Below are 27,667 nucleotides of genomic sequence, written 5' to 3' on the forward strand. Positions count from 1 at the left end.
AGTTCAGCTTCTGCTTTCTAGGCGTCTGTCACATACAGTACAGTGAAGTGTGAGCCAGTAGGTGCATCTTAATGAGCCCACCTCTCCACTTCGCCTCATAAACAAACGTTTGACACACGCAGACCTTGACCCATAATACAAATCAGTGTGCAAACCATGCTGAAGTGTAATGCGTGGGAATTAACCCTCAGCTGCCCAAAGGTTCCTGGGCATTACCCAAATATTCATCACATCTGTCTCGGACCACCTTAAAAGAACGAAAAGCCAGTGAGCCACTAGGAGCGTCTATTTGGCACAACTGGGTTTTAAGGTGGCCTAACATCTACGGGGTGTCGTCAGCAGGTCCGCCAGCGTGCGTCGCCTTTAACAGCCTTTCGTGCAATTGTGACTTACCGCGATAACCAGAGGAGGAAGTATCGCGATAGTGCAATGGAGTTACAATTCGCTTGCTCATTGGTCTGAAAGAATTGTTGTAAGATGGCGCCCAACGAAATATGAGTGGTTTAGAAAAAACTACACTTAGCCTTTTGACGAAGATCACGAAAAAAAGGAAATATATTCCAAGGGAACCACAGTAGCCCAAAAATCACCCGCCCGTGAGAAGAGGCGCGTCATTTCCAGAAAAGAACAGCACTGGTGGGCGGCTCGATTAACGGCCCGGTTGAGGAAGAGAGGTAGCTAACGCGCCTGCTAGCTGACTTTAGCTAGTTAGCCTAATAGCTACTAGAAAAACATAGTCGGTATAACGTTACCGACACGGGAGCGTTAGCTACGTCAGCATCAGCTGTATTCTGGTTGTTTATGTGCTGTCGGTGACATAAGCATCGTGTTGTCGTTGACTGATCTTGAGCCGTAATTACATGTCATGCACAGCAGTGGGTCCTATTTGCAAACAACACGCGGCTAGTTAGCCGCGGTCCTGGCTAACGTAGCTTGTTGTGTAATCAGCGATCAGATTTGCTGTTATTGGGCTATTGTAGCATACACACAACAGGTTTAGCTTTGTAGTGTAAAACCTGCACGTTTTCATTATGCAGCACTTTCCATCACCCGCTTTCAATACTGCAGTGGATTTGGAAAGTGACCGCGCTTTTGTCCCAGCTCGTATACTCTCTGCTAGAATTAACCCTTTCCTATTACCATCAGTCTGCATTGCCGCTGGACAGCGACTTGTAATTCGGTTTGTAAACACTTAGATAATGTCAGTCGTCGATTTTACCCTCTCCTTATATTTAATAATCGCGCTAATCGTTTGTTTTTATGCACGTTTCCATTTTACTGCTGTTCAATTGACAGCGAATTCTACATTTATACATTAGGTTTCCCCTACAGAGGAGGACCTTGTAAGAAGCAATGAATAACTCCCTGGATGGTGCAAGCTCCTATGAGGAGCTGGTAAGGCAGAAAGCTCGGAGCATCCCTCAGCATCGCATGAAAGAGTTTCTGGAGTCTTTGGCCAACAAGGGTCCAGATGCTCTGCAGGAGTTTAGTCAGCAAAGTGGTGATGCTACCACCACCACCACCACTATGGTGTACCAACAAGAGGCCAACTGCATCTACACAGACAGCACAGAGGTGGCAGGGTCTCTGTTGGAACTGGCATGCCCGGTAAACCAGTAACCAGTAAATATCATTGACTCTTTCCTTGTAATGAAGCTGTCTGACAGATGCTGTCCTCTAATACAGGTTCAAGTGCAGGTGCAGCCACAGCAGCAGCAGATACAGGAGTCCACATCTCAGCAACAATCTGTACAGCAGAATACAGAGATAGTGCAGGTTTGTACCTTCTGTTAGACATTTTCAACTATGTGTCATTTTGTAAAAACAGGATTCTCTCAAGTCTCTCTTAAGTCCTTTACTAAGTCAGCAGTGTTGCTAGCACCTGGCAGATAAATATTAATTTCTGAGTTCATTATGTACAGCTTGTCAAAGGGAGAGTAGAACTTGTCCTTTAGATATGTGGTGTTCTATATAGCATAACATACTCTAGGCTTTTCGAAGCATAATTGGCCCTCAACAAAAGAAGTGCTGAGTTGGGCTGTTTCTGTGTTTGTGAAAGGCAATTGTGACGATTATGTCTATTTTCAGGTGCAAATCGGGGGGCAGCAGCAAGGTCAAATGCTGGGTCAGGTCCTTCAGGTGCCCTCGGGCTCACATCAACAGCTACAAGGTGTGACTACTGCGCAGCTGATTCAGCCTGGTGAACTCACTGAGGAACAGCACCAGCAGGTATGCTAATCCACACATGCATGTACACCATGTCAAGTCTGTAAAATTTGGTTGTCAGCCAGAGCTTGAATTTGATCATCATTTTTCTGTGTTTTAGCTGCAGGCCCAGTTGGTGGCTGCTGTCGCAGGGGGACAGCAGATTCAGATCCAGACAGTGGGTGCCCTCTCTCCTACCCAGCAGCAGGACAGTGCGGAGAGGAGGGTATTGGGAGCAGTTGCCACATCGCAGGGAGCAGGTGTCCTCCAGCCAGCCAAGAAGCGTAAGGTGGACATGCCCATCACAGTTTCCTATGCTTTGCCTGGTCAGCAGGTAGCCACAGTGCTGGCTATCCCCCAAGGACAGGGCCAACAGCAAAGCTATGTGTCCCTGAGACCAGACCTCCTCACGGTGGACAGCTCCCACCTTTACAGTGCTACTGGCACCATCACAAGTCCAACAGGGGAGACTTGGACCATCCCTGTGTATTCCGCTCCTGCTGGGTCCGGAGGCCGTGAGCAGGTCACACACATTGCCATCCCCCAGGAGGCTTATGGAACAGTGCAGGTTGCAGGAGCAAACACTACAACAATGACCACAATGCCAACACAAGTTACTGTTGAAAATGACAAGCTGAAAATCCCTGCCAGTCAAAGTCAGACGGCACAGGCCGTTTCCAGCATAACAAGCTCTGGAGCTATGGGGGGCCAGGAAGAAGTGGTGCACACGCTGGCCGCAAACACACTGTTCCCTGCACAGCTGATGAATGGAAACATCCACATCCCAGTAGCAGTACAGGGCTACTCCAACACCACACAGTCCCTTATCTGGGACCCACAGCAGCAAGTGCTGCACACGCAGGGGCTGCCGGGGCAGGATGCCCAGCAACTTCAGGTAGTGGCGCTCACATTGAATTATTGGCTCTTATATTAACTTGGCCAGATGTACACTGTGAATGTCTGTATTACCCAGTGTAACAGGGTTGTTGTATTTGTTCAGGTGCAGGGTCAGACGGTGGTAGCAGAGGTAGATAGCCAAGGCCAACAGCAGGTGCAGGTACAAGAGCTGCTGCTGCCCGCCACACTGAAGCCGGAGGAGGGGCTGGATGTTTGGCGGCTTTGGGCTCAGCGTAAAAACGCAGAGTTAGAGAAATCCGACAAGAATAAACTGGCACCAATCGGTCGTAAGTGCTTATATATTTTTAATGATGCTAATAATACTATTGTGGTGCTGATGCACATTTGCGTTGCTGTAATCTTACTCTTTTGACACTGATGTGTGTCTGTGTGTGTTGAAGGACGCCAGGCGCTGCGTTTCCAGGAGGACTTGGTGTCATGTGCAGTTGCTGAGCTCTGCATGGGGCTCTCTTTGATGACAACAGAGGCTCGGGGGCTGGAAGGGGAGTCTTATGAGGCAGATGTTCTCTACTATGTGTTTTTATGCATACAGAAAGTGAGTTCAGTGCGCACACAGTCACCTTCACCTTCTATTTCATATGTTCCATTTTGTTGTGCCTTTGAAATCCTGATTCACAGTCTCCTCTTTTGTCCATTTCCACCCTGGCAGTATCTGTTTGATAACGGCCGTGTAGACGACGTTTTCTCAGATCAATACTACACTCGTTTTGCTCAGAGTCTGCACCAGATCCTGGATCCTTGGAAGCCATCGATTCATCCACTAGGTGAGAACAAAGTCTTTTACCATCAACCATTATTTCTATGTAGATGTTTGTAACTGCGGGTGCAGGCTTCTGTTTGTGTTTTTGCTTTGCTGAGTGGCGATATTCAAAGAGATGGAAACAAGATCTCTGTCTGCATGACGGTTAATGTAGCAGATTTGTTTTCCTGTCATTAATGAGCTCTGTGTTGCCCACTACTGGGTCGTATCCTCTCCTATCAGGTTATCTCATCCCCAGTCATGTGACAGAGGAGATGCTGTGGGAATGTAAACAGCTGGGAGCTCATTCACCATCAACACTGCTCACAACGCTAATGTTCTTCAACACAAAGTGAGTTGCATTGTGGTCCAGTGGTTAAAGTTTGAACACAGTTGCTTTATTCTGTTGATGCTGTCAGTCTTTTGCATCCTCCCTTTGGTTCTGTATCTTTACCACACATTTTTTAACAGGTATTTTCACTTGAAAACAGTGGATCAGCATCTAAAAGTGGCCTTTTCAAAGGTGCTTAGACACACAAGGAAGAGTCCCAACAACCCCAAAGACAAGAGCACCAGCATCCGATACTTAAAGTCAACAGAGAGATTCATAGGACAGAAAGGTAAGCGGGTCCATGCATCTGATTCGCACTCCCTTTTCAAGGATTACACATGTTTAATTTATCTTTTCAGTGACAGATGACATGTACTCTGAGCAGCTGGAGGACCCAGATAACCCACTTCGATGTCCTATCAAACTCTACGATTTCTACCTCTTCAAATGGTAACTATTAGAGTAAAGGAGACAAGCGTTCTGTCTTATGACTATTTAGGGGAAATCTTATAATTAACTGTTCTCTGTCTTTGTTCTTTCCGTGTCTGTGTCAGTCCCCAGACTGCGAAAGGTCGCAACGACACCTTCTACCTGACTCCGGAGCCCGTGGTGGCACCCAACAGCCCCATCTGGTACTCAACTCAGCCAATCCCAAAAGAACAGCTGGAGCAGATGCTTGCCCGCATCCTTGTCGTTCGTGAAATTCAGGAAGCCATTAATATGTCGGAGAATGTGCACTAGTTCCATATGAGGGGAAGGACACACGGACTACGCTCTTCTTTCTCTTCGCCCAGCCTTTGATTGTTCAGTACCAGTCTTCTGTTCCCTGACACCCTTCTATGTTCTTTAAGGGTGGCATGTATATGTTTATATTCATCATGTGTCTGCATATCTTACACAAATGGACTGTACATACACACAACACAGATGATCATCTGTCTTACTGAGGCAATCTGTTTGTTTATTTTGGCCAAAGGATTTAGTGTCTAATCTTTTTATTGGACCTGAACGCTAATTTAAGTTTTTACTGTTGCTTCTACCTAGCAGTCTTATTTCTTTCCAGTTCTGTTCTAACCTGTATTATACTGCATATATATTTTCTAGGGGGTTGGCCTTTGCTATGCTGCTTTTCTTAGACAGCCCTCTTCATTCCTGTACCTTCCTTCACTTGCCTTGGTCACTGTTAAGTCTCAGTGAGTACCTCAGTGGTATTAAGACTAATTAAATAGCCAAACTTAGGCTAAATGCTAACATCAGCTTGTGTTGAATTCTCTGTTTCTTTGCATTTCACTGTTGTCTGTGGACACACTAGACTCTGAAGATGACTCCCTTGCCTGTGGATGCTGCTTAGGCTGTGGCGACCTCTGCTGGACTTGTTTAGCAACAGTGAAACACATCGCGACTTGTTTATGGATTTTTCTCACACCTCGATCTGCAGCTACTAGCATTTGCCACATGGTGGAGATGTGGCAGAGGCAGCGCGAAAGAAGCAGACGACCGCTGGATTCTTCTCTCTGGACATCTCTCATCCCAAAAAACTGACCCACGTGGAATTTCTTGTATCATACATGTTTATTACATGACAGGTGGAAGAAGTGGCTTAGCCCTTAATGTTCTATAATGTACAATAATCATGGCTCCTTCATGTACTGTAACGAGTTCCAGACATCCAAGGAGAATGGCAGTGCCTGTGTGTTTTTTGAAACATGACCTTTTTTGTACAGCCACTATACCATGTGCCTGCCTTTATAGCAAGTCTGGTATCAATTCCACACACACATCCTTACGTATAGATAGTCTGCATTGTGTAATATTAAATGATGCACAATGGTTTTCTTAAATAAAAGTCATCTCACAGCGTCAGTTAATCTGTAATGGAGCACAAACCATGAATGGTCTCCACACATGTTGCTGTTTGCTGTTGAACATGACCCTGAGGTGTGTTTTTACCCGTGACCTGCTTTAACCGGTGGCAGATTCTTTAAGTTCTCATGAATTTGCTTTCTTAGAACAGGTTGAACCTGAATTGCTGGCACTTTCCTGGACTCTTCCTTTCATTCTTGTAACAATGCATCTGCAGCGTCTGTGATCCAGTATTTATCTGCTTGTTGTCGGCCCACATTTCCGCCCGCAGGGCCTGTCATCTTACAGCAGACGCAGCATTATTTATGCATTCTTCACCCTTCTGCAAGGACATTTTCAAGGTTTTTGTACTCACTGTCTTGCTCTGTCTTTGAGTGTTACAGTGTGTGAGCTCAGGAGGGTTGTGATCCTTGGTTAAGGAGTGATGAGGAAGGCAGTAGCCTCCTCAGTAGGTTTCCAGGACGCAGAATCTTCTGTAACGTGCTCTGTGGTGGTTCTGGTAGCGGCTTCTCCCCGTGACGGTGCTGCCTCCTCCCTGATCTGTGTTTCTGTCGATCCTCATTGTGGTGGTTCGTTTTCACACTGTCCATCTGTGAGAAGCTGGAAAAGAGAAGACACAATTATAATGTCCTGGTCTTATAGTCAAAGGGCTGCTTGGGCTGCTCGCTGCCTCTCACCGTGTTAAGGCTCCTGCTGTTCCTCCACTGAGCCAGTGTAGCAGACACCGATGCACTAAAATGTACTGGTCCTGAATACACACAAAGGAATGAGACGTTAATGGGGGAGCTTCGTCTTGTGTTTGGGCCGAGCCCACAGAGGATGTAGACTTTATGAGCGGAGAGATGAAAGCTAAGCTGCGCTTTAGGTTCAAGGCAGGTGGTCTCTAAACTGAAGGAATCTGTAGTGGAACAGTCACTAACTATTGGCCAAACACTATGTTCACAGAAGAATGAGCTGATGCCCGGTCACATAATGCATAAGAAATACGCTAGGAAATACTTTTACCACTAACTTATCAAATGTGTGTCACTTATGTGTGTGTGTTAGAATGGATATAATTATCCATAATAATATAACACTATGTAATATAACAGGAAATCATTTTACCATAGATTTATCAAATTTGACTAATTGACAGCTGTGTCAGCGCTGGACTCACTAGCGTCTGGACCGTCCACATCCGATGGAGCCGTAGGTCCTCCACAGCAGCCCTAACATCTGGACGGATGCCCCTCGCACACAACTGCATCAGCCACAGCGAGGCCACGAACGTCCCCGACCGGCCGACGCCTGCACTGAGACGCACAAACACAGAGCTCACTTTACCCGCCTGGAAACTGGAGGAAAATTCCTGAGGGGCCAATTTGTGTGGATTCCCTGAAGGGGAAAAGGCAGACCTGCAGTGCACCACAGCTGGCCCCGGGGAGGGAGCGGCCTTCAAATGCTGCCTCACGTGCTCAGTGAAGGCACAGAGGGAGGACGAGTCCTTCGGGACGCCCTGGTCCGGCCAGGACGGGTAGTAGAAGTGTGTGACGGTCCGGTCCGTCGCACAGTCCCTCTGAAACACACACAGGCACGTTGTCTCGGACTGATGACCGGCGCCGCTCAGTTCAACGGCAGCCCTTTAAGGGAACCGGTCTCTCACCTGTCTCAGGTTAATGGTGGTGATGAAATAATCTGGACCCTGTTTTTTGCTCACTGTCGTCACTTGGATCAGTTTGTGCTGAAGAGTCCGACGGTCCAGAGGCCAGTACTTCTCACACAGCACCTGCACATTCACATTGTGTGAGTCAGAGAAGATTAAAAGCACCTCCATGATCACGTGTCTCTGTTCAACACAAACGATATGTGGCCTGTCTGACAACAACACACCTCTGAACTCTGACAGACAAATATGTGCAGCTGTGTCACACACAGTCGCAGCAACAAGCACTGAACAGTGGTACAGGAAGAACGGAGTGCGTGTGTCTCACTGCGTCCTTGTCTCTCAGCGGCGTCAGCATGACGATCGTGCTCACGTTCTGCTCCCACACCATCCTCCAGAAGTCTGCCGTGGTGCTGGGCATGGGCCCCTGCGTGCAGATGAAGTCCCGCTCCGTCCCCCCACCCTTAGTCCACACACACGTCCATGGATGAATGCACAGTGAATCACAGACAGAACCAAAGTCCTTCAGATTTGTTCTTACGGGCACAAAGCTTGCGTTGATGTAGTCGCTGTATGCGTCGTAGTTTTGGACCGACAGCCGCACGCGACAGTGGTCGTCTGAAGCCAGATGTTCACAATGAGTAACACCGCACACAGAAGCACAACCATGTGCACAGCAATCCCACCTACACGGCACAATGGAGGGGTATCTGTTCTTCTGCCTGTTGGCCTCCGCGTCCCCGGCCCGGGTGGGGAGGTCTCTGCCCACGTGGTCCAGGTTCTGGACAGAGCCCAGACGTGAACGCAGGCTCCAGCTGCACCAGCTTCAATCCACCCAGCTCCCACTTACCTCAAACTCCGCCTTGAAGCCCCTGTAGTCGTGGGCAGCGAGCGCCTGGCATCGAAAGTCAAACTCCTGCAGAATCTCTGCTCTTGAGAAAGTTTGGACCCTGTATGTAGATATGAAACGACACAAAATCACTTCATGAACTGAAGCTCCTGTGAAAAAAGGAACAAACAAAGGGCTTTAGCGGAATCACTCAGCCGTGTTTGAGCAGAGTTTGCTGAAATCGACAGATGCTGTAAACACTGAGAGATTAACTACCATGTTGTTGGTACTTATGTTTTCATGGAACAATAACAAAACTGTAGAAAATAATGAGCCTTGTTCTGAGAGCAGCAGAAGGAACGTTTCTTACCTCATGCTTCTGTTTGTGCAGTGAGACTCGTACAGGAAGGATTATCTCACCGTAGACACTGAAAAAGAGGCCTTTTGTAAATTGGGTTGTGAAATAACTGAAGCTGTGTCTAATGTTTCCACCTGTTCTTCCTCCCGACCACGTTCTTCCTGACAAACGCAGCCAAGCATTCACAGGAAAACCTGGTTCTGCAGGTTCTCTGCCCTAAAACCGACAGAAAAAAGTCCCAACAACTCGGCTGTTTTAAATCAATCACCTTTAAAACAGGCCTCTGATGGAGGGAGCAGGTCCGAGTGTCGACGCCGACCTGAAGCTGTGGACTGAATGTTCAATGAGTCACTGTGTCCTGACAAGAGTAAATGAGAAGGGTGGAGGCAGTGGGTGGAGGGAGGTTCACGTTCCTGGTGGCTTCAGTTTTCCTTTGTACTCAGTTTCTCCCATTGAGCAAACAAGCTATTGTTAGTTCTGGTTTCTGCAGCAGGTTTAACCTATGATCCGTCTCTACACGTGAAGTTAGTTTCACTTTACTTTATTTTTTATGTGGGGTCCTGTGTCACAGACAAAAAGCTGCCACTATATTTATTATGTTATTAAAATAAATATAACAACATAAATGTTTGTTTCAATAACGAAATAAACAGAGAACACAAACAACGACGACGCCAATAAAAGAAAACCAAACAAGTGCAACAACGCGTTGCCCACTGCGCATGCGCGATGCAAGTGCGACGCCTTTTTTCCGCGTGCTTTTGATGAAGCGTTCAGCGCCGCCTCCACCTGATTGGGTTGAACAAAAGGGAAGTAAAACCATGTCTCGTTCGTTTGCTGCCCAGCAAACACACACACACACACACTTCCAGCTAGTCACCATTTTAAACTGGCACAACTGTACCACACTCGAAATGTGCCGAGGGTAACACAACACGGCCGCGCGCGCACTTCCTGGTTGACCGGACTCAGAAATAAAAGCAGTCACTGATCGAGACTGACGCCAAAAGGCGCAAATGGAGCGTTCACGGCCGCAGGACGCGCAGCAAATCAAGGTAAAGGAGCGCAGACTGGACTCTGGACCGGACGGTGTCACACAGCGAACTGACACCACAGCACAGAAGTTAACGCAGACATCACGACAGAGCTGCGTGCGTGTCACTTGGTGCGCGTGGTCTATTTATGACTGTGTTGTTGTGGAGGAAGTGTGGTTTTATGATTTTATGACTCTCTGCGTCCTTTTAGTGTACGAATAAACAGCCACATGCACTTTATTATTGATTATCCAGTGCTTTGTTTGTCACTTTTCAATCAATGCTTTCTTTTTTCCCATAAGTGACATCTTCATATTATCTTAGCCATGAATTCAGAGATATTTGATTTGTTGTATAAAATACAAGCAGCAAATCATCATGTTTAGACTTTTGAGCTGCAGAAAGTTTGACATTTATGACCAAATAATGAGAAAAAAGATGAAACTGATTTCCTGAACTGTAATAAAGGTATCGGTACAGTCGCCGCTCGCACTGAGACTGAAACGCTGCTCCTTCTGCAGGGCTCCACTCTGCGGCACAGAGAACGCAGTGACGAGTCCGTGGACAAGAGGCCGTCTGACGTCCCTGCGTCTCAGGTACAGCTCGTCCTCACGTCACCACTCACGACCACGTCTGAGAGAGGCGTGATCGCTGGACTCTGCATCACAGTGCTGTGACTCACTTTAATCCTTGGGTTCAGGATGAGAAGAAGCCCTTCAGACGGGTGCGAAGTCCTTCCAGACCGAGGGCCTGGTTGTCCAGTTCGTACCAACACAAGTTTGGAGGGCGTTTTCACCAACCGCGGTGAGAGTGTGACTGTGACTGTGGTCATAACACAGAAATCAGGCACTGATCTAGAGCCTTCCCCATCGGTTTACATAGTTTTTCCAGGGACGACCCTGGATTTGGCAAACATAAATACCAGCACTTCACCGCCAGGGATCACTTCCACCGCAGGGATCATCCACACAAACCCTATCGCATCGACCTGTCGACGCTGAGAGAGAGAGAGAGGCCTGGAGAGAAGCAGCGCTACGAGTCAAAGGAGGGACCTGATGGGAGCTCACCCCCGAAACAGCGCTGCAGTACGTCACACAGCACAGCCACAGCAGGCAACCACACAGGCCTCACGTGGACACGTGTGTCATCAGTTCCAATTAACACACAGTGGTGTGTTTAAAGTATGACCAACCTGCTCTGCTTGTGCAGAAAACCAGGAAGTGGTCTGATGGGAAGTGACAACTCAGATTTGCATGATCTGTAAGTGATTGGGTCAAAGATAATTTAACAAAAGAATGAGACACACACACACACACACACACACACACACACACACACACACACACACACACACACACTCTCAGTATAATCCCTCACTAGCTAATGCTGCGGAGCGACCACAGTGTGGCAGAATAAACAAGCAGATCTTCACACAAACATTTTCAGGAGCTCTTCACATCAAAAACGTTTGCTCCTCTCGGCATTTGGTGGTTGGGAGCTTGTCACACTCTGCCCCATCGAACCAGTTTCACACGATGCTGACCACTCTGCATGGTTTACATGGTGATAAAGCACCTCATTCACCTGTGGTCACAGACCTGCGATGGCCTTTAAACCCGCGTCCGTCGTAACGAGGTGCTTGTTGCACACGTCCGTGCTGTTGTCCGACGCCTGAGCTGCTGGTGCTGCATGTTTTCAGCCACGGTAGCTGTGCGCATACTGCAGCACTGTGGAGGTGTGTGTTTGTGTATGTGTGAGTGTGGAACAGGTTTTTTGTGCCTGAGTGATGGTGCGATGCTGGTGACTCATCGCTGATTTGTGTGTGTATATGAGAGAGAGAGGGAGGAAAGACTCGCCAGCAGTATATAATGAGCCATAACAGAGCTATGCTAAGCTGCACATAGTGCTGCAGTCCAACACTGTAGGCCACATATTCCAAGTCTCAGAGATGAAGCTCAATTTAAACCGTGATGTGTTCAAAACTGGCTCACCCTTCAGCAAAAGGCTAAAGAGACTGTGAGGCTGAATTATTGATGCTCCGACAGGTTCTCCTCTTGTGGGCGTGGCAGATGAAGCAGGGCCCTTCTAACACCAGCCAGTCATTCTGCTTCAGTTACTGCTGCTTGTGTTGACCTCGCGCTTTGTCTGTGTTCCAGCTCCGCGAGCCTTCGCAGCCAGGTCCACGTCCAGCAGCGACAAGGACACGCAGCTCACTGTGAGTTCAGCTCCTCAGCTCCTCCGTGGTCCATCTCTTCCTAAGACTGATTTATTAGCGTTTCCATCTAATGTATTAAGGTTGTGCAGTCTAAAATGCCCTCGCAGATGATTTATGACACTTCACACTAATAGAAAAACGAAGGCTTTTAAAGGTTGCAGGCTATTGGATGAAAAGTTTCTTTGTTTTGTAATGGTATTATAAAATAATGCTAAATATTTGCCCTAGTGAGAATCTCCAAACATTGCTAGAATCTAAGGAAACACATAAGAAAGTACAGGTTTGAATCCAGCACCAACACAGTGTTAATGATGAGCAAACAGCGGCTGCAGTCGCGGTTATGTGCACAGCGAGTGTTGTGTTTGTTCATGGAGGCGCAGACTGACGTCGCCCCAATGCAAACAGCCCAGGTGCTGCAGAAAGGAGCTGAATCCAACGGCTGCCTGGATTTCTTGGCTGACCTGAGCACAGCGTGGAGAAGAGCAGCACATGATGAATCACTGCTGGGCGCTGCTGCAGTGGAGCCACAGCGGAGAGAAGCTTAGGATTCAGAAAAATGTGCTTTCTGCAGCTTTATGTTGAGACCTGAGGTGACGATCGGTGAGAGCAGATGTTTTTACACAGATGACGACCAGTCACTCTTTATCAGATTCTGATGCTGTTGATGGTTGATGGTGAAGTTTAACTTCTGATTAAGGTCCTTGTAGGTCTTAGTTAGTGCCAAAACCCATCATTTCATGACTTACAGACATTTGTAGCATTAGATTTGAAGATGAACGAGCCTGAAATGTAAGTGAACCATCTCATGAATGGTGATCATGATGTGACATCAATCACTCTGTCGCTTGTCTTTTATCAACATCACTTCAGTAATAGGATCAATAAATGATCTGTAGCTCTCGTTTATTAATTAACCGTTGCTGATTAATCAGTGGTCCTGTTCTGCACCTGTTTGCAGTCAGCACAGACTCGATGTTCACTCCTCATGTCTCTGGTACAAGTTGAAACGTGGAGCTGGGCTTTAGTCATGTTCTGTCTTAGCAGCCCAGCCTTCATCATCATCATCAGTGTTAGCAGCCATGTCTCCAGGCCAACTGTCTCATTACTAGCGTCCAACTCTTGTTTCGCTTCCTGCTGCAGATCTGTCAGAGCGACAGGAAGCAAAGCAGGGAGCGAGATCACAGAGGGGCAAAAAGCAAAGAGAGGGAGCGGAGCAGAGACGGGGAGCTCCCTCCAACCGCCAGCCAGACGGTGGCACGCGAGCGAGCCATCCAGCAGAAGAGGAGGGAGATCGACGAGGTGGGGAGCTTCACCACACACACACACACACACACACACACACACACACACACACACACACACACACACACACACACACACACACACACACACACACACACACAGGAGGCACGAGATGAGAGGAGCGGGGATTAGAGAGGAGAGATCTTTAAAAGTGCCGGGAGACATTACACCAGGAAGGAGAGGGATTCGTTTCCTGGGCCTGAAGCAGCTTCACAGTCATTACTGCCTTTGCTTTGCTTCCTGACGAATGAGCCCTAATTCGTCGTTTCACGTGACGGATGGTGTCACTCCTTTATTTTTCTAATTGAGCTGAGACACAAAGACTGTTTACGCCACCTTACCTGACTCACAGCAGGCTGCAGCGTGCTTTTAATGCTGTGACAGACAACACGAGGCTCATCCGCCGCGTTCGTGCGAGAGATGCTGCGCTTCCACCCACTTGAAGACAAAGATGGAGTCGTGCTTTTCATGTCTCCATGGTTGCAGCATTACAGAGGCACAGCCAGAAGAAGCAGTGAGGCAACAGGTAGCTGGAAAAAAAGTCCAGGAAGCTGCGCGGAGGCCAGCGCTCGGCAGCAGCTCGTTAATGCCCTCAGTGTGTGTGAGAAGACTCCGCAGCCACTCACCTGCCTCGTCCAACTGAAGCCGCGGGTGTGTGTGTTTCAGGTGTACTACCAGGAATGTGAAATGTTTGGCCACGTAGTGAAGATGCTGATAGAGAAGGACCCGTCCCTGGAGGCCTCCGTCCAGTCCTCGCTGCAGCAGAACCTCAGGGACATCGGCCAGCGCTGCGTGGAGGCCATGAAGGCGTTCATAGAGGACTACGACTCCAAAGAGCCGCCGCTCTGATCGCACACACTCCGGGAATAAGTCAGAGCTATTTTTATACCTTTTGTAAATTCAATCAGCTTCCAGTCTTTTGATTCGAACCTCTGATGGTGCTTCGGTTTGATACTGTGATGATAAACTGTTTCACTGCCTACGAGCTGTCAAACATCTACTTTGATGTCTGATTTACCTGCTTAATTTATTGTCATTTGCCCGTTTGGTGCCTTTACATAATTGTATTCGAGTACATTAAATTTGTGAACAAGATTTTTTGTTCATGTGACTGGGCCGCTGCTTTCATTTAAGGCAAATGTTCAGCAGTGTTGTACATACGGTGATAACAGGTTAAATGTCAGCACTGAAATGAAAAAACAGGTCCGAGGTCATTCATGAACACGACACACTTCAACTGTGTTTTTATCCGTCATCGGCGTTACTGTTAAAACAGGAAGCCATTTAAACTGGACATGATGGTCCAGTTGCACTGGGAGGATTCACCCTCGAATTAATTACTTTTGTGAAAAGCTTTGATTTCTGGCTAAAATATGTGAGTGAACAGAGGTTTGGGTGAAATAATTTGTCCAGTATTTATGACTGACCAAACTGGTTTAACTGAAACTGACCAGTCTGATGCTGGTGTAACTTACAAAAACAACCTCCTGGTGAAGTACACTTTATTTTCAGTATGAGACAACAACAACAAATTAACATGCAAGTCTCCCTATGTCTACATCATGTTATACAAATAATGATTCTTTAGTTACAAAATATATAAATATTTAAGACCATATGTACAAAACATTTACATTACTCCACCCATTACTTTATTAGGTTCATTACTATATATACATTTAAAAGGTATTATTCTTTAATATGGTTATAATTATTATTTGCATTGTTATTAATATTGTTATTATTGTTAGCATTAGTTGGTTCTTATGATTATTCTTAATCTTCTATAGGTAACTTTCAAAAAACGAAGCATGTTGCAGAAGAGAAAACGGGACCATACCTGACGTTACTGTGCCTGAATGGTCAAGGAGCGGAGGCAGCGCGGCCCCGTCCTTGGTAAAGCATGAGAGCTGCTATGTAGAGCGCACGGTTCAACAGACTATTTGTACAAGGCGACCAAAGGGCTAGCGAGCCCACACTATATTCCAGCAGCATTTGAATTCCGTCGGCGTGAACAATAACAGCTTGGAATCTAGTGCGGAGGTTTCACCATCCCAGCACAATTTCTGGTTTGTCCACAAAGATTACGTTTCGCTGCCCGCGCCCCGGAGCGGCGGCAGGAACAGTCACATGGCTGCGCTCGGACCTGTGGTACTTTCCTTTCAAAGTGCCAAGGAAATGTTCAATCTTTCTGTAACACGGACACACACAGACGCGCACACACATCGTGTTATTTACCTCCACCACAGTATAGTTCATCAGATTCATCCCTGCTCCTTCATAGCGTCAGCAGAGATGATTCCACCATTGTAAACATTTCTGTTGTGTAAGACATTCGAGCTTCCTCTCATGATTAGATCACTCTGTGTAGGTGTACACAAACCAAACACTGGCCGGTGAGGAGTTGTGTAAGCTCACAAGCACAAAAAATAGGTACACACACACACACACACACACACACACACACACACACACACACACACACACACACACACACACACACACACACACAGTCAACTGTCTCACTCTCACCTTCCCACTCCCTGTATCCTCCTCTGTTGCTTTAACCATATCCTTACCTCTCCTGCTCTTCCCTCACTATTTCTTTGCTCTACATCTAGGAAATGATACAGTTTTTGCTCTTCCTCCTCTGCCGGCTGTGCATCTGGCCGTGAATCGGTCCATGCAGAGGTCCGTGGTGACCACCCATCCCAGAGGGGCTGTAGCGGTGGCGCAGCTCCTCGTTGTTGATGTAGCACAGCTGCACGGGCCTGGGGATCGGTTCTCCTAGGAAATAGCTCTCATCTGGCTCCGACTCGGAGGACGAGGAGCAGCTGGAGCACCAGGGGTCTGCAGCCTCCACGTAGCCGTCGCCCCAGCACGGCCCCCCCAGCCCCACAGGCTGCCACCCGGCGTTCTGCAGGGTGAGATCGGAGGTGGTGCGCGGGCAGGGCCGATGGGACTGCTGCCTGTATCCGCCCGGGTCCAGCCCGTAGAGCTCCCGAGCGGCGTGGCCGGAGGGGAAGCGGTCGTAGTCCTCCTGGACACGGCGGTAGGGCAGCTCCACCATCTGAGCGGGCCGGTCCGCCGCCAGGTGCAGGGCGTTGTCAGAGCGGGAGCGGCGGGAGCGCTTGTGGTGGCGGCCGCTGCGATGCTGCCCGTTGCCGTGGTTTCCGTGGTGGTGCTTGCGGCGCCGCGGCTGCGGCTGCTGGGGCTGGGACAGCGTGTCCTGGCCGTTGATGCGTCTCCGGGGCATCCTGTCACTCATGGGAGCCATGCGCAGGTTTCCGCTGCTGCCCATCACCCCCACGCGGCCCTGTGGCTGCTGACCGTCCCAGTACTGCAGCGGGTAGCCCACTCTCAGTGGGGTGTACATGTTGTTGTTGTAGGGGCGGGAGGAGGACAGGGATTCTGTGCTGTGGAACTGGACCGAGGAGCTGAGCGTGCCCATGTTGCTCTTTTCTGACACATTGACACCCGAGTCCTTGCTCAGATCGGGCATGGAGAACCTCGACAGATGCTCCTGACGCTTAGTGACCCCGTCCAGAGAGTTACCTGCTACAATGGAGTAAAACAAAGTGGGAAATCACATTTTAATGCCATTTGCTAACACACTGCATTGTGTCATACTGAGTTGTTATGTGACGCTACCTGTGGCGTTGGACATGGTGAGGGAGTCCACAGACCCGCGGGGGGTCTGTTCTACAGGGGTGAGGGGCTCGTTGAAGCTCATGGCGTTGATGGGGTTCCTCCGAGTCAGCGGAGGTCGGCCGTCTCTCTGGAACCCATGCAGACTGATGCTCCTCTTGTCCGAGAAACCCTGGTTCTGGCTCGACATCTCATTGAAGCTCATCTGTGTGCGGAGCTTGTTGGGCCTGAACTCATCCTGGCTGTGGTGGATCCAGTTCTCATTGAAGGAGTGGCCCCTCAGAGCAGCCATGGGCATCCTCTTGGCATTGCCTTGTTCCTTCCCCCAGGAATCAGGCCTCTTCCCTTGGTTGGCAGCATTCTGGGCTGGAGGATGAGCATTCGCACTGTGGTTGTAAGCCTGCCGGGGGTTACACTGACCCAGCATATGTACAGGTGTGGGGGTGGGGGAGGGTTCCCGCTGGGGCCCCTCATAGGCAGCTGGGACGTAGGGCTCGTCCCGGCTCATCCACACCTGGTTCAGGCTGGGCGCGCGGCTCGGGGTGCGGCTGGGCGTACGGTTGGGCGTCCTGCTCGGAGTCTGGCTGGAGGACACGCTCAGACGGTCCATCTGAACCGACAGCGGGTCGATTTCAGCCGACAGGCGGTCGGGCATAGGCGGAGGAGCCGACTGGCGGGCCTCGGCGCTCCTGCGCTCCTGCTCAGCGTTCCGGCGCTCCTTCTTCCCAATCTTGGTGCTGTGGCGGGATTCGCGAGAGCGAGCGCTCTGGAAGGCTGAGTCCGAGGAGTCGGACTCGTCTGGATCCTGATTGAGTTCAGTTTAAGAGAGTGGAACAAACGGGGAGCATTATATAAAGAGGGGGCTCAAATGGGTGGATGTGTGATCCTGGTGATGCTGGGACCGTACCTGGCCGGCGCTGCAGGACCGTGAGCAGAAGATCTGCCCTTGCTTTGGCAGGAAGGGGCGGCCCAGCAGGGAGCGCTTGCAGTGGGCGCAGCAGAAGCACTCCTCGGTGGCGTGCCAGTGCTGGCCGTCATACGTCATCTGGCCCTGGTCGATGCCTTCGGCCAAAAGGAAGCGGGTTTAGTGGTTTAATAACTTTAACTGCCTACAAATCTGCTGCTAATGGACACGGGTCTGATTTTAGCCACTAGAGTAAATACATTCTGTCCATGTTTGACTCAGAGCAGAAATGAGGTGAAATAATACAAACACAGGCTTTTTCCTCCATTTGTGATTCTTTGCTTTCACCTTATCTCTCTGTTTTTACAATTCCATCAGTGCTGCTCCCACCAGGGGAAGTAATCATCTTTCACAGCTCCCATCTGGATACAACATGGGAGCATCCTCTGTATCACACTCTCACTGTTACTGGAGCTGCTGATAATAAGCGTCCACGTCTCACTGCACTGACTCCGCCTCTGCACAGCTGTGCCCCACGGAGCCGATAGCACAGCGGTAAATGGCGCGTCCATGCGGAGGCTGCGGGAACCAGTGTCCTACCTATGTGCTCGCCGCACGCGTCGCAGTACTCCGCGTAGAGGGACTCGAAGCAGTTGCAGCAGTGAGGCCGCCCGTCCTTCATGATGTAGCGCTGGCCGCCCAGGGTGGTCTCGCACTCGTAGCAGCAGAAGTGCTTCATGTGCCAGTGCCGGCCCTCGGCCTCGGTGCACTCGTCAGCGAAGATGATCTGCGGGACACACAAATCTCCTTGGTCACTGCTGTGGGGTTCATCAGGGCTCCGTCCTCGGCCCAGCATTTCATCTGAACCGTACGCGTACACAACCCCCAACACAGTGGTTCCCAAGTGACCCCTCAAACTGGATAACTTGTGACTGAGTAACAGCCTGTTCTAATGACAGAAACCAGCTGCGGCATCTTAAGACAAGCGCTTTCTATGGTCAGTACTGTATCAACTGTATCAAACAAAGCTGGACCTGAACTGTGTTTTAATTTGCGGTGCTTGGTTTGTTTCCATGATTAGAGCTGAGCGCAGTAAAGTTATTACTGCCACACATTACGCTGGAAAACTCTCTGAATGTGTGAGGCACGGCTGGAATACTAAAACATCTTTTCCCTCCAGACCCGTTCCAGCTCCATCCAAATCTGGGAGCCATTCATTTCCCGCGGAGGACGGGCGCACCTCATCACAGGCGCAGCAGCGGGGCTTCAGCCTCTCTGCGTGGTGCCGGCCACAGTAGACCTTCCCATCCTGGTAGAAGTAGATGAGGTCCACCAGCAGCTCCTCGCACATGCTGCAGACGAAGCAGTGAGGGTGCCAGCACGACCCATGACCGGCCCTGGCAGCGAAGACCACGATGTCCCCTCCGTTGATCTGACCCCCGCACTGGAGCGGAGAGAGGAGGACAGGATGTTCATCAGGGGACAGGAAAAAGAAACAGGAGAGACGAGAGGAGTGGAACCATTTCACAAGAGATGAAAAATTCTGGTAGAAAACCTAAACCTATATTTATACTTAAAGTGAATGATACAATAGATTGGACAGCTTTCATGTGGCCGGTGTCACTGCTGCCTCCCGGGTCTGTGGACAGTCACCTTCTCACAGATGGCTCCGCTGATGGTGAGGGGGAAGGGCCGGACGTTGCCTCGGCCCAGGTTGTCCTTTTTCCGCTGGTTGCTGAAGAGCTTGAGCTCCCGTTTCTCCTCCTCGTCCAGCGCGTTGCAGTAACGCACCTATTCAACACAGAGCAGCCGTCAGGCGCCGGGCGTAGAACCCGCAACCCGTTCACGTTTGCCGTGCCGTTAAAAGCCACCGACCTCGTTGTCGTGCGGCGGCAGCTGGTGAAGCAGCTGTTTGATGCGGTATTTCTCTCCGGGGCTGTTTATGTAGGGAACCTTCTCCTCTGGTAAGGAGTTGTAATACTGATGCACCTGAAACATGAAGCACAGACAGTGAACCGGGTGCTGAGCAGCGGGTTCCATCCTAAACACGATCAGCAGAAGTGACCATGGAAAGATCAATGACTGCTTTGATCACAGACATAGAAAATGCTCCATTTAGCAAAACTACTGTCAGAACGTGTCGTAGCTGCGTCTGAGGATGAATCGCAGCAGTTTGGAAACAAGGCTCGGCCCTTGGGAGGAGCTTCTGTTGTTTGTTCATAGTTGTGTTTCTGGTCTGATGATGAATCAAAGTTTGTCTGATCCTGAAACAAATATCAGCCTCTGTGTGGGAAGGTTCTGTACAGTTGGCTGCTAGAACACAGTCTGCTCCTTTAGAACACGGCGTGTCCCTGACATCCCAGCTCAGCTACAGGTTCACAGCATAACTGTGAGTTACACAACCTGAATCGCACAAGTTATCACTCTGTTTGTTGTGAAGGTAAAAGTCGTGTTTCTGAGCCAACAACTCCATTACATAATTCCCCTTATTTGATTAATTCATGGCGACAAACCCACCTAATAAATCTGAAATTACTTTCTAATGAATTCATCATGGTCCGCATGCCCTCAGCCATCGCTGCCCTTGGAAATCAGTCTGCAAATGAAAGAGCGCTGCGCTGCCGCAGACTCAACCTTGAACAGCATCGGGTTCTTTAAATTTTCAACAGCTCCAACTCACATTGCTTTAAGGAAATCGTACTTTTCCACATTGTAATTGAAATTCAGATGCGGGAGCACCTGATACGTTCTGGCCTGAACCCTCTTCTGTATTCGCATGTCATCAGGTGAAACAGAGGAAAACCTTGATTGGTGCCTGAGAAGTAAACACTTAAAAGGAATGAAAGAAATGTTGTCACTTCAGTGACTTTCAGCAGAATATCCTTTGACACGAAAGGACTTGTGTTTACTGCAGTGTAAGAATCGTCCAATTTAAATAATCGGTGGATCTTCGTTAAGTGTGTGAGCATTAACCCCCAGATTAATGACCCCTTGTTTTATTCTTTCCATCCTTGTTGGTTTGTAAGTTGGAGTCAGTGAATGTGAGGTTTAAAATGAGACGAGACTCATAAATTAATTGTTAAGATTTTCTGGTTCTGGAAGTAAATTATTACATTCAAATGTTAAAAAAGCAAAGGAAACATCACATCTGCAGTAGAATAACTAAACCCTGACACAATAAAACTGTCTAGGACATAGATGTAATATTTTTTCTAATATGAAATGAAATATCTGCAATTATTTTTATTTTAAAATGCCAGTGACATGAATAACCCTGAGCAGACAGGATTAGCACTCATTACATGCAAGTGCTTTAAAAAGCAACAGGCAGCTACAATTGCCTGCACCTCCTGTAGGATGAGAGGCTTTAGCCTCTTTCAGCATCCTGTCAAGATGGCTGACTGGAGAAAATGACTGTTATCAGCCCAGCCTGTCATCTGTTAACAGAGCCCTTGGAGGTCTGCTGCGTTAGAGAGCTGCTCCTGCTAAATAAAGACCCAAGTGTTTACACCCAAAATATAGTCCAACACATTGTGTTTATCTTATGTCAGAGCACAAACAGCACCTAAAAATAAGAAGTGACGAGCAGCGCGCTTCCTCTGGATGTGCACAATCGATTCCATTAGCTCGGTCATGCATGCAATTAAAATGCATTTAAACTGCAAATGAGTGCAGTTAGGGACTCGAGAATGATGAAGCACAAACACATTTTCAATTAAATTCATCAGCATTTGCTGACTCAAATTACTTCTGTTCCTTTGGGTTTAAATTAGCAAGAATACGTAAAATTACAGGACAAATTGAAGCTTATAGGATCAGAAAAGATAATTAAATGGAGAAGGACAGTTTTCACACGAAGCGGGAGATTTCTGGCTATTTATAGAAGTGAGCAGTTCTACCTAATGGGGCTCAACCTCCTGCTGGATAAATAGTAGCCTGATACAAAACCTCAGACATTTTCTCCATTTACTGCTGCACATCTGATCTGATCAGCTGATCAGCCTGTGGCTCCAGCCTCGCTCTGGGCTGTGGTTGTCTTTGTGCCCGCGTGGACTCGGTTCCAACACCATGTCAGCTTTAACGCTGACTGCTGCAAAACGTCCGTGCAATTATTCTTGTTTGAAATGCCTGACAGCAACGTCTCAGTGATTTGTAAGAGCCCCCCCCCCCGCTCCACAAGGAGAGTAAGACACCATGAAGGGGATTTAAAAATATTTAGGACCTATTGTGTTGTATTAGACCAGTGAATATTTAATTGGAGCTTCATTAGAAAGCTCTGCAGATGCTTCATCATTTAAACTATTAATTCTTTCTGGCCCTTTCAGGCCAGTTTGACACCAGGATAACAGTGTGATGGATGCGGGGCTGGTACCTGCTCAGGACTGAGGCCGGGGGGAACCCAGGCGTACTCCTCCAGTGCACATCCAGAGTCATCATCAGAAGTGGAGTTCCTCTGGAAGTCGTACATCAGCTTGGTGATGGTCTTCTCCATCTCCAGAGACATGGCTGTCACAACATACTCCCCTCCACAAACCGCTTCAGTGGACACAGGTCTCCCTGTTGGGGCGACAAGAGACGCTTTACATGAGTTTGGAGTCTCCAGCTGTGAAAAGCAGATGCGGCGAAAATACAGAAGAAAATGTGAGGGACACTTTTTTGTGTTGCATATTTGAAGAACATTAAAAACAGCTACAGCCGCTTTACCTGCTAAAATCAAACCAGCATCAACCTGGTCAGGTTAGTGTTAAACCTATTGAATGTTGTTGTTGGACAGAATCGTCGCTGTAACTGATGATTATTTGCTTTCTGCTTGTGTTTGGTGCCTGATACATGGTTCACATGCTAATACTACCATAAATAAAGCAATAGACTCATGAATTGTGCAACTACTGTCGTCATAACACAACAGCTACAGTACAATCATCTATTCTAACCCTTATTCTAGTTCTTATTAGTTCTCCAGGCTTAAAAAGACAAAGGATCCACCGTGGACCGACTCACACTGACGCCGTGGTTGTAGGAGAGTGGAGTCGACGTGTGCAGCACAGCTAAAGGAAAGTATCTAAAGACATCATGCTTTACCTGAATATAGGGATTAGAGATCAGCTGGATCTCTTCTCCTCTTCCCTGTCTAAAAGCAGAGCAGCTGCAACCAACAGACACATGAATAATTAACAGGATCAGGTATCGCCTCTTCTACTTAATAAGTACGAAGAATATTTAGCGAGCCGCAATCACTGCTGTTCACATGCCATGTTCCTTTTATTTTGAAAGCTGATGAGTTGCTGGGTAGAGTCAATTACAGTGGAATGAAAACAACTGCAGTTTCTAAAAGTGTCAGCTCCTAATGTAAAGCTGTGGTTGACGCAGAGCAACCACAGGGGGAGAAAGGATGTGAATACGCAAAGCAGGTCGTTCATCAAGGTCAGAGCAGTTCATCGAGGAGAAAACAAGCAGCGCGGCGGTCGGGAGGAGGTGAGCGCCGGCCGTGACACCTCTGATTCACTCTGATTCCCCCATAACATGAGACAGATTCAGGCAGCCACACTATTTCCTGCAGATTAGAAATAACAGAAAAAGCGGAGCTTAAGCAGCGGCCAAGGAACAGCAGACATTTCAACAGACTGAGCCAGTGAGTCAGCCTCCACCGAGCAGCCGAGTACTGTTTATCTCTAAGATGGGTGCTGCTGATTCCTTTGTGAGCGGCGATAGCAGGTATGTAACCTTGAGCCTCAGGCTGCTCTTCATTAGAGTCTGGAGGCTGAGTGAGAAACCTGCAGCCTGTTGCACCAGTTAGACGTCAGTTCAAACATGACGACAGCAAGGATGATGACGATGACGATGAGGATCTGAAATCAATGAAGAACTCAGTTCCTGACTGACTGTTAATGGGTTTGAACTAGTTTTAAAGTTTTATTATGAGCATTAAATATTACATTGATTTTCTGTTTGAAGTAGTTGTGACTTAGCACAGTATCAACTATAGCAGGAATAGAACATTACATTGTTTATTACATTTAGGTTTTCTTTCCTAGACACAACATAAGGAAGTGGATGATGTTTTCCATTGACTGTTAGGATGATTTAATAGAACATGTGTTCATGTGCTCATGCGCTTGTTCATTATCAGCATCTCAGCCAAGCTCGTCTCCTACAAACATTCTATATACAACTAATCTGCAGCATCAAATCCATATTTAAGGTTATATAATTGCCCCGTGCTTACACCTTATGACTGCGGTGCATGAATAGATTAGACTAATAGATGCATTAGTGGCTAATAGGTTAATCTGATCTGAGCTTAGTGCAGTGCTTTGTGCTGAACCCTCTCACATGCAGGCTGTGAACTGCTGCCTCTGCTGCGACAGACTCGCTCTTTGTGCGCCTGCCATCCTCCCCGTGCACCTTCTGCCAATCCCTCTGCAGCGCCCCATTCATTAGAATGAAAACAGCGCCTCTGAACGCGGTCCAAGGAGCGCCGACGCCACGGCGCTGGGAAAAGCAGCAAAGAGGAACAACAAATATCTAACCTAAATCACAGGTTAGCTCCACTAGCATCAGTTTCTATCACTGATGGCAAAGCTCATGCTAATGAGCCAGCAACCATGACTCAACGATGACCCGTGAAAGTCACAGGTTCACTGTGGAACCACCTTAGCTGCCACTGAGAACTGATGGACAGTGTCAGACAGAACTCTGGGCTGAAACACGGAGACGGGTTCGTCTCTGCAGGTATAAGAGCGAGCTCAGATAAACAAAGAGACGCTCTGTAAGATGTAGAAGCACAGATCAGATGAGTCACAGGAATCACAAGCTGGTGCTCGTGTTGTTGTAGTGTAAGCGAGGCTCGTCTTAGTGGCCGCTGTGTGAAATCCCTTAATGGGGCGCCAGCGTCACCAGTGCTCCCATCACACTCCGCTCACTGGAATGTACAGTATGTCTCCACCGATAGCGTCCAACAAAGACACACACACGCCTCGGTGTCAAGCGTGTCCGCTCAGTGCGTGTCTACAGACGGCGCTGATGAGTGTGTGACTTTTGACGTAACGCGCTGGCCGGGCCGGCGCTTAGTCATGACACACTCCTCTGTTCCTCCCCAGCAACACGGGAGCGCAGACACGAGCTGTGAACTTCTGTTTGCTGGAGGAGGCTCAGTTCTGGATAATGAGACGTGGTAGAAAACTCACTCGTTAACGTATTAAATGCTCCGACTTCCTTGTTTACATACTAAACACTGCCTGTTTGATGGTTAATTATAAAAAATCACAAAGGACATTAACTTTTCTCTTTAATACACCACAGTAATCTTTAATAAATGGGAACCATTTACGCCCCTATAATTTTGGTTAAAGTCTCCCAATGATTTTCTTAGTGGTCCCTGAACACAGCCTGAACTGCTCAGTGACGCGCGGTGTTTCAGTGCAGCTGTGAACAGAGCTGACTTGAATAATTAAGAGTGTGTAAAAGTCTGAGACAGATGCGTGTAATTGTGAGTCCACGAGGACCAAGATGTTGATTTCAACCAATCAGTGAAATCCCCCGAAGGAGTGAAACCTGCCTCCGCTTCCCCGAGTTTCACTCAGTACTTGACATTTAAACCGTGATGAGATTCACATTAACATCAAGCGAAACCAGAGTCACGTGACGCAGAGCAGGTAAAATAAAAACCTGACATTTAAGATCAGAACGTGCTGAATTGAATCATCTTGTATTTTATGGTTTTCATTGTGATGCTGATGTGAAAATTAGAACCTCTCTGCAGTCAAACTGTGACAAACGAGAAGCTGCTTATTATTACAGCACATTGTGAAACTGTCTGCCTTCACATTCACATGTTTTACTGTAGTCTGACTTTAACGTAATCCACAGCATTGGGCAGTAATCTGTTACATCAGACTCATGGTTTCTTCCAGTAATCTGTAGTGGTTCCAGTGATTAAACGGCCTCATCTCTGTTATTTAGAGTGGGAGATCCACAGGTACATTGAGGAATCACTGAGACGTGTGACCCTGCGATAGACGCCCTCAGTGGTGGATGATAAGATCACAAGTCAGCAGCGTAGAACAACCACGCGTGTGTCAGAACCGCGGCCCAATGATCCGAACCGCTCGCTGAGACGATCAGAACCTGCAGCTCCAGCCTGTCCCCTGCACTCACAGCGCTGCATGGGTTCATTTGCGCATGTGTTAGATGTGTGTTAATGCAAAGCACCACAGAGGACATTGAAACAACAATTATCAGCATATGAGTCGGTGTGAACTTCACAACTAATGAGTAACTCACCACAAACTCAGCACACGATGAGTAAGTGACCACGTATGCCTGCATTTAGCCCAGCGGGCCTGAAACGTCCAGCGTAAACAGTCCACCGGTGGCACCGGAGGAGAGCTCCTGCTGAGCTGCACTGAGCTTATAGAACGCTCTCATCACACGTTTAGCACCAGTGAACACTTATCCACACAGACGGAGCCTTTCATGTCAGAGTAAAAGCCAGTGGATTCAACCTTATCCTGCTCCGGCAGCTGATGAGCACTCGGCAAACTGCTGTTCTTCAAATAGATCTACTGTAGAGGTCAAAGGTCAAAGGTTCACAGCTTTTATATAGAAACACACTGTGCTTCTCGTCTGTCAGTGAAGTCCACATTCACCTACTGTATAAGCTTCTCTGAAGACTGTAGTTAAGAACATGTGATTCCACCTGTACCTGCTTGTCTCCAGCCTCCTCCCACGCGTGAACACCGCTTCTCGATGCTTGTGATTGTACTAACTGCAAATTAAACAGCTATGACACATTCTCTCCTCTCATCAGGTCCAGATGTGTCCAGATGCATTTCTACAGGATCCACTGTAAATCCATCGTTAACTCCTGGTGGCGAACTTGAATGTCGCGTGTCACGGCTGTGGAAGCGTTTCGCCTCTGACGCTTCGGTGGAAACGAGCGTTTGAAACATGCGCAGCGACTGGAACGAGGAGAGAACTCATCCAAACTGTACCTCTGCGCGGCAGCAGTCAGCCGACGGCAGGTCAGCTGAAAACCCGCGCGTTGCTGTGGCAACCGATTGGGGTGCAGAGTCTCCAACACCCATTTACGAGCGTCTGAAAAAATGTAGGATATTTATTGATTTCGCAATAAAGTGCGAGCAGAGACAGAGCGATAGCATTTTCTACAGTGTTTGCTGGGAAGCAGGAGTCGTCTCTCCTCTCTCAGCGTAGACGCGCTCGCGCTATTGGCTTTTACAGATAATAAATCATCGCTGAATCTGTTTGATCCAGTTTGATCCAATTAGCAGCGCCTGAATTCACACATATTCACCGAGATTAGCCAACAACTCTGTGTCAGAAGATCTTCACAACAAACCCGGTGATGGCGAGAACAAAGAGAAGTCTCGGCGAATGAAAGCAGAGCGGCTCAGACCTCAGCACGAGACAAATCCCCCGAACACACGCACACACACACACACACACACACACACACACACACACACACACACACACACACACACACACACACACACACACACACACACACACACACACACACAGCTAAAAGCTGAGGATGCAGCAACGCTTCTCCTTCTTCACGTGTCAGGCTTCACCCGCCTCCCTCCTTCCTCCTCCCATCCTCATGTGCCTCTGACAGGCTCTGTGTGGGTGTGCATGAGAGGAAGAAGGACGG

The 27,667-nt window shown here is 48.3% G+C and overlaps 4 protein-coding genes across 11 annotated transcripts; 2 read left to right on the top strand and 2 right to left on the bottom strand.

Annotated features, from left to right (window-relative positions):
- Positions 1-445: 445 nt before the first annotated feature.
- On the top strand, positions 446-6,056 carry LOC114858280 (transcriptional regulator QRICH1-like). 4 transcript variants are annotated; one of them, XR_003786352.3, is made up of 13 exons: positions 447-674; positions 1,320-1,608; positions 1,687-1,776; positions 2,089-2,229; positions 2,327-3,100; positions 3,206-3,389; positions 3,504-3,658; positions 3,773-3,887; positions 4,106-4,214; positions 4,334-4,482; positions 4,553-4,643; positions 4,748-5,386; positions 5,506-6,056. XR_003786352.3 is itself a non-coding variant. In XM_029155308.3 (12 exons), the coding sequence occupies exons 2-12, from the start codon at positions 1,354-1,356 to the stop codon at positions 4,932-4,934; spliced, it is 2,250 nt and encodes a 749-aa protein (XP_029011141.1). In that variant the 5' UTR covers positions 446-674; positions 1,333-1,353; the 3' UTR covers positions 4,935-6,056. The 4 variants fall into 4 exon arrangements, 3 of the variants coding, with proteins under 3 accessions (XP_029011141.1, XP_029011142.1, XP_029011140.1); XM_029155308.3 differs by having other exon boundaries at positions 446-674; positions 1,333-1,608; positions 4,748-6,056; XM_029155309.3 differs by having other exon boundaries at positions 446-636; positions 4,748-6,056.
- Positions 5,747-9,516, bottom strand: LOC114858317 (receptor-type tyrosine-protein phosphatase eta-like). 4 transcript variants are annotated; one of them, XM_029155458.3, is made up of 11 exons: positions 8,901-9,386; positions 8,552-8,651; positions 8,392-8,482; positions 8,243-8,319; positions 8,030-8,164; positions 7,702-7,824; positions 7,454-7,614; positions 7,216-7,351; positions 6,734-6,804; positions 6,412-6,656; positions 5,747-6,337 (listed from the first exon to the last, which is right to left on the bottom strand). In XM_029155458.3, exons 1-10 carry the CDS (start codon positions 8,903-8,905, stop codon positions 6,449-6,451), a joined length of 1,107 nt encoding a protein of 368 aa, XP_029011291.1. In that variant the 5' UTR covers positions 8,906-9,386; the 3' UTR covers positions 5,747-6,337; positions 6,412-6,448. The 4 variants fall into 4 exon arrangements, 3 of the variants coding, with proteins under 3 accessions (XP_029011291.1, XP_029011290.1, XP_029011289.1); XM_029155457.3 differs by having other exon boundaries at positions 5,747-6,656; positions 8,901-8,958; positions 9,023-9,383; XM_029155456.3 differs by having other exon boundaries at positions 5,747-6,656; positions 8,901-8,958; positions 9,157-9,382.
- A 152-nt stretch (positions 9,517-9,668) lies between these two features.
- On the top strand, positions 9,669-27,143 carry LOC114858337 (periphilin-1-like). Of its 2 annotated transcripts, XR_008695184.1 has the most exons (8): positions 9,669-9,943; positions 10,444-10,518; positions 10,623-10,726; positions 10,805-11,007; positions 12,079-12,137; positions 13,278-13,436; positions 22,317-23,706; positions 26,801-27,143. XR_008695184.1 is itself a non-coding variant. In XM_029155486.3 (7 exons), exons 1-7 carry the CDS (start codon positions 9,905-9,907, stop codon positions 14,286-14,288), a joined length of 822 nt encoding a protein of 273 aa, XP_029011319.1. In that variant the 5' UTR covers positions 9,684-9,904; the 3' UTR covers positions 14,289-14,534. The 2 variants fall into 2 exon arrangements, 1 of the variants encoding a protein (XP_029011319.1); XM_029155486.3 differs by lacking the exons at positions 22,317-23,706; positions 26,801-27,143 and adding an exon at positions 14,106-14,534 and having other exon boundaries at positions 9,684-9,943.
- LOC114858271 (prickle-like protein 2) lies at positions 14,925-22,497 on the bottom strand. Its single transcript, XM_029155295.2, has 8 exons — positions 22,364-22,497; positions 19,867-19,980; positions 19,645-19,782; positions 19,232-19,435; positions 18,592-18,778; positions 17,995-18,149; positions 17,091-17,892; positions 14,925-16,997 (listed from the first exon to the last, which is right to left on the bottom strand). The coding sequence occupies exons 1-8, from the start codon at positions 22,493-22,495 to the stop codon at positions 16,057-16,059; spliced, it is 2,673 nt and encodes an 890-aa protein (XP_029011128.1). The 5' UTR covers positions 22,496-22,497; the 3' UTR covers positions 14,925-16,056.
- Positions 27,144-27,667: the final 524 nt, after the last annotated feature.

The sequence above is a fragment of the Betta splendens genome, chromosome 7 (assembly GCF_900634795.4).
Source record: "Betta splendens chromosome 7, fBetSpl5.4, whole genome shotgun sequence".
Classification (NCBI taxonomy): domain Eukaryota; kingdom Metazoa; phylum Chordata; class Actinopteri; order Anabantiformes; family Osphronemidae; genus Betta; species Betta splendens.